This window comes from Eleutherodactylus coqui, chromosome 1 (assembly GCF_035609145.1).
Source record: "Eleutherodactylus coqui strain aEleCoq1 chromosome 1, aEleCoq1.hap1, whole genome shotgun sequence".
NCBI lineage: Eukaryota > Metazoa > Chordata > Amphibia > Anura > Eleutherodactylidae > Eleutherodactylus > Eleutherodactylus coqui.
The window spans coordinates 531,748,931-531,754,930 of record NC_089837.1 but is presented as its reverse complement, the minus strand read 5'-3'; the positions used below and the strand labels follow the sequence as shown (position 1 = coordinate 531,754,930).

At 56.0% G+C, this 6,000-nt stretch overlaps 1 protein-coding gene across 1 annotated transcript in view; it reads left to right on the top strand.

Moving 5' to 3' along the window:
* Positions 1-1,139: 1,139 nt before the first annotated feature.
* LOC136591381 (protein sel-1 homolog 3-like) overlaps positions 1,140-6,000 on the top strand; it is a 49,332-nt gene continuing 44,471 nt past the window's right edge. Inside the window, exons 1-2 of the mRNA XM_066588516.1 lie at positions 1,140-1,167; positions 5,264-5,562. Of these exons, the coding sequence (XP_066444613.1) occupies positions 5,515-5,562 (48 nt within the window). The 5' untranslated portion in view covers positions 1,140-1,167; positions 5,264-5,514. The remainder of the gene's footprint in view (positions 1,168-5,263; positions 5,563-6,000) is intronic.

The window sequence follows — 6,000 nt, the reverse complement described above, 5'->3', positions numbered from 1 at the left end:
CTGGTTAGCCCCTAGGATAGCCCCCCACTCTCTGGTTAGCCCCTAGGATAGCCCCCCACTCTCTGGTTAGCCCCTAGGATAGCCCCCCACTCTCTGGTTAGCCCCTAGGATAGCCCCCCACTCTCTGGTTAGCCCCAAGGATAGCCCCCCACTCTCTGGTTAGCCACAAGGATAGCCCCCACTCTCTGGTTAGCCACAAGGATAGCCCCCACTCTCTGGTTAGCCCCAAGGATAGCCCCCACTCTCTGGTTAGCCCCAAGGATAGCCCCCACTCTCCGGTTAGCCCCAAGGATAGCCCCCACTCTCCGGTTAGCCCCAAGGATAGCCCCCACTCTCTGGTTATCTGCCGGGATAGCCTCCACTCTCCGGTTAGCCCCTGAGATAGCCCCCCACTCTCTGGTTAGCTGCCAGGATAGCCCCCCACTCTCTGGTTAGCCGCCAGGATAGCCCCTCACTCTGGTTAGACCCCGGGGTAGCCCCCCCTCTCTGGTTAGCCCCTTGGATGGCCCCCCACTCTCTGGTTAACCCCTGGGATAGCCCCCCACTCTCTGGTTAGACCCTGGGGTAGCCCCCACTCTCTGGTTAACCCCTGGGATAGCCCCCCACTCTGGTTAGACCCCGGGGTAGTCCCCACTCTCTGGTTAGCCCCTTGGATAGCCCCCCACTCTCTGGTTAACCCCTGGGATAGCCCCCCACTCTGGTTAGACCCCGGGGTAGCCCCCACTCTCTGGTTAGGCCCTAGGATAGCGCCCACGCTCTGGTTAGCCGCCGGGATAGCCGCCCACTCTCTGGTTAGCTGCCAGGATAGCCCCCCACTCTCTAGTTAGCCCCTTGGATAGCCCCCCACTCTCTGGTTAGCCCCTGGGATAGCCCCCCACTCTCTGGTTAGCCCCTGGGATAGCCCCCCACTCTCTGGTTAGCCCCTGGGATAACCCCCCACTCTGGTTATACCCCGGGGTAGCCCCCACTCTCTGGTGACCCTGTTGCATGCTGGAGGGGGCTGATCTCAAGCTTATCAGCATTTTGTAATTGACGTCCCATAAGTAGCAAAAGAACAGGTGAGTTCATGTGAGAAATGTGTTGTTCCTCCTCCTCCAGGTAAGCAGAGGGTGTGAAGGAGCTGTACCAGGATGAGTGATCCGGGACAGCGAGGACGGCAGAGCACAGGTGAGTGAGTGGTAGTATGTATGTACCTGTGCGTGCACGCTCCCTGCTATACACCTGTCAGCTCTGCTTAAAGGGCCGCTGCCGGCTTAGAAAGTCCTATAATGAAAAGTTGTGCAACTTCCTAAAGAACTTTGTGTTTTAGTTCCTGACCATCATCAGGGCCCCTGCTTGCTGTCAGTGAATAGCAATATTCTTGTTTATATTTCAAGGCTAAAAATATTTTCCTAATCGGATACATCACACAGCTGAGAGTTTGTTACATTGTATCCAGTCTAGAGACAATCCACTGTGGACTCCAGACTGATACATGATTACAAACCATCAGGACTGGAAAAAGATTTGTGCTGCTGATGTGTGTGGCTCCCAGAGGACTACCTGCACTGATACATTGTAGCAAACCTTCAGCTGTGAGATGCATTAGGTCAGAACAGAATTTCACCCTCTGAATGTAAACAACCAATGCTCTCATTTTCTGACAGCAAGCAGAGATCTTGAAAATAAGGAACTGAAGCACAGCAGAAGTTGCACCACACAAGGACAAGCGGCCCTGTCTATATAGAGTGTGAGCTCTGTGGGTTAGGCTTCACCTGCGGCCGCAGTGATGCATGGCGCGGGCATCCTCTGCACACAGATCACTTGCTGATGGTTTCTGGCCATGTCCCGCAGCTCACAATCTCGTGTTTGCTGCGCTCTCACACCCTTTATACAAACAGTTTAGGGTTTAGTGTGTACTGCGGTGTGTCTGCCGCCGCCGCGCATCCGTGTCTTACTCACCTGTTATGTAATTCCCCGAAGAGCTCGCAGTCCGTGGCGACAATTACTTTTAACTCCTTTCAAGACGATTCTAAATGAAACCTTTCAGCAAACATTAACCCCTGAGTGGCCACATCTGTCAGATTCTATTTAGCTGTTTCTCAGTCATTTTCAGACCCATGAACAGCAAACTTTGCCTGGTTACAAGCGATCTAAGTAACTGCGTAGCGAGCTGCCTGGTTACAAGCGATCCAGTTACTGCATAGCGAGCTGCCTGGTTACAAGCGGTTCGAGTAACTGCGTAGCGAGCTGCCTGGTTACAAGCGGTCCAAGTAACTGCGTAGCGAGCTGCCTGGTTACAAGCGATCCAAGTAACTGCGTAGCGAGCTGCCTGGTTACAAGCGGTCCAAGTAACTGCGTAGCGAGCTGCCTGGTTACAAGCGATCCAAGTAACTGCGTAGCGAGCTGCCTGGTTACAAGCGATCCAGTTACTGCATAGCGGGCTGCCTGGTTACAAGCGGTTCGAGTAACTGCGTAGCGAGCTGCCTGGTTACAATCGGTCCAAGTAACTGCGTAGCGAGCTGCCTGGTTACAAGCGATCCAAGTAACTGCGTAGCGAGCTGCCTGGTTACAAGCGGTCCAAGTAACTGCGTAGCGAGCTGCCTGGTTACAAGCGATCCAAGTAACTGCGTAGCGAGCTGCCTGGTTACAAGCGGTCCAAGTAACTGCATAGCGGGCTGCCTGGTTACAAGCGATCCAAGTAACTGCGTAGCGAGCTGCCTGGTTACAAGCGGTCCAAGTAACTGCATAGTGGGCTGCCTGGTTACAAGCGATCCAAGTAACTGCGTAGCAAGCTGCCTGGTTACAAGCGGTCCAAGTAACTGCGTAGCAAGCTGCCTGGTACAAGCGGTCCAAGTAACTGCCTAGCGAGCTGCCTGGTTACAAGCGGTCCAAGTAACTGCGTAGCGAGCTGCCTGGTTACAAGCGGTCCAAGTAACTGCGTAGCGAGCTGCCTGGTTACAAGCGGTCCAAGTAACTGCCTAGCGAGCTGCCTGATTACAAGCGATCCAAGTAACTGTGTAGCGAGCTGCCTGGTTACAAGCGATCCAAGTAACTGCGTAGCGAGCTGCCTGGTTACAAGCGATCCAAGTAACTGCGTAGCGAGCTGCCTGATTACAAGCGATCCAAGTAACTGCGTAGCGAGCTGCCTGATTACAAGCGATCCAAGTAACTGTGTAGCGAGCTACCTGGTTACAAGCGATCCAAGTAACTGCGTAGCGAGCTGCCTGATTACAAGCAATCCAAGTAACTGCGTAGCGAGCTGCCTGATTACAAGCGATCCAAGTAACTGTGTAGCGAGCTGCCTGGTTACAAGCGATCCCGGTCTCCTCTCATATCGCTGCACAACTGCTTGCCATTCAGGATTCTGGAAAAGCTGGGTGATAGCTGGGACAGGGCTTGTTTCCCATGGGACACTTTACTCAGGCTTCTTCCTCTCACAGCTATGTACTAAGCAGCGATGATGCGAGATGGAAAAACTGACGCACGTTCCATTTTTCCGCGGGATCACAGAAAGCTCGCCCATTATTTGCTCTGGGTGGGGTGAGACTGGCCTCACACTCGCTGTACGTGCCGCTTTCATGTGAGGGCGACTTTTAATTTTCTCCTATTGAAGTAACATTTGTGTACGGCGATGTGATCAGATTGTAAACGGCGCCTTCCAGAGGCTTCTCCGGCTGCTACGGGCCATTCATGAGAGTTTTCTACATTGCGAGAAGCACAATCTACCCCATTATTTGCAGTGGTTTTCCCCAATAGATCGCACCATGTTCTATTTCTCTGCGGGCGCCGCAGTCCCCGATGTATTCGTCATTTTCACTCGAGTGCGACGCAAATTTTAATTTTTCCTATTATTCTGCGATGTTCCTGCTTGTGACAATGACTGCAAAATCAGTTCCATGTAATGTAAACGGGGATTTGCCATAATGTGATCCGTCTTGGTGGCACAGACCGCAGGGGCCGAATTAAGGCTGCGCACAGCATGGAGCACTTCCGCTATGACCCCGCCCCCTCACACGCTCCAGGCGGGACGAGTAGTTTGCCGCCCCTTTTTTCCCCAAAAACGTTATCAAAACAAATTTTAGGTCAAGGCGATTTTACATTAGGCCACGCCCCTTTGTTTCCCCTCGCCGTAATAGTGCCAGTTTCTTTCTCTAAATAAGTCCCACACAGTAGGGATTACGCTGCAGCCGCCTCCGCTGGTCACAGGTACAGCGCCGATGATTTTTGTTCCGATTTCCTTTTCTTCTTTATCTGACCGCCGTGATAACTTCTCTTGGCCACAACTTGTCTCTGCAGAGGAGGGATCTGCCGGGAGGGGGCTGCTGGGGAAGGGGCCGCCAGCTGGGGAGGGATCTGCCAGGAGGGGGCTGCTGGGGAAGGGGCCGCCAGCTGGGGAGGGATCTGCTGGGGAGGGGGCTGCTGAGGGGGGGACAGATGGGGAGGGGCTGCCTGCCGAGAGGGGGCTGCTGGGGAAGGGGCCGCCAGCTGGGGAGGGATCTGCTGGGGAGGGGGCTGCTGAGGGGGGGACAGATGGGGAGGGGCTGCCTGCCGGGGAGCGGGCTGCTGTGGAAGGGGCCACCAGCTGGGGAGGGATCTGCTGTGGAAGGGGCTCCTGGGGGTGGCCACCAGCTGGGGAGGGATCTGCTGGGGAAGGGGCTCCTGGGGGTGGCCACCAGCTGGGGAGGGATCTGCTGGGGAAGGGGCTCCTGGGGGTGGCCACCAGCTGGGGAGGGAGCTGCTGGGGAGGGGACCGCCAGCTGGGGAGGGGGCTGCCAGATGGGAAGGGGGCCGCCAGCTGGGGAGGGGGCTGCCGGGGAGGGGGCCGCCAGCTGGGGAGGGGGCTGCTTGGTGGGGAGGGGGCTGCCAGATGGGAAGGGGGCCGCCAGCTGGGGAGGGGGCTGCTGGGGAGGGGGCTGCCAGATGGGAAGGGGGCCGCCAGCTGGGGAGGGGGCTGCTGGGGAGGGGGCCGCCAGCTGGGGAGGGAGCTGCTGGGGAGGGGGCTGCCAGATGGGAAGGGGGCTGCTTGGTGGGGAGGGGGCCGCTAGCTGGGGAGGGGGCTGCTGGGGATCCCTGTATAGCAGATATGACAGGGTCTGGGGCCAGTGCTCCAAGTGCACTACTGACAATTCCTTGTGTTATATGTTGTCCAACTTGTGGAAGTTGGCGATTTCCAGGAGCTGAAGGGTTAAGCTGAGTGAACAATTACCTATTATTGACATTACATTAACCCTTGAGAGGCTGCTAGAAGCTCCAGTATCACTGTGCATTCTCTGTGCGGCAGGCACGGGTCAGCGAGGGGACGACTGGGAGCATCCTGGGATCCCGCGCCTCCTGGAGATTTGGGGGTCATTCACCCTGAAGACCCGCAGGGGGCGGCACTCTGCTGGAACATCTCACATGTGCGGTTGTGGACTCTTCATACCACGGGGGTGAGCCGAGACCATGGGGCTCCTCAAGGGGCAGAAGCTGCCCATCATCACCGGACCCTGACCATCCTGAGGAAGTTATAAAGACGTCTTAGTGGGAGACAAGATGGGACCGTGGCTAGTAAGGGGGGCGCTGGGTGCGCTCCTCCGCCAGGTGAGAAGACGGAGCGCCATCATGTGCCGCACATCACAGATCAGTCAGAACATTGTCACCCGTGGTCCCCCCTACATTGTCACCCGCTGCCCTCCCTACATTGTCACCCGTGGCCCTCCCTACATGGTCACCCGCTGTCCTCCCTACATTGTCACCTGTCATCCTCACTACATTGTCACCTCTCGTCCTCACTACATTGTCACCCGTGGCCCTCCCTACATTGTCACCCATCGTATTTACTACATTGTCACCCGACGTATTTATTACATTGTCACCCGCGGTCCTCCCTACATTGTCACCCGCTGTCCTCACTACATTGTCACCCGCGGTCCTCCCTACATTGTCACCCATCGTATTTACTACATTGTCACCCGACGTATTTATTACATTGTCACCCGCGGTCCTCCCTACATTGTCACCCGCTGTCCTCACTACATT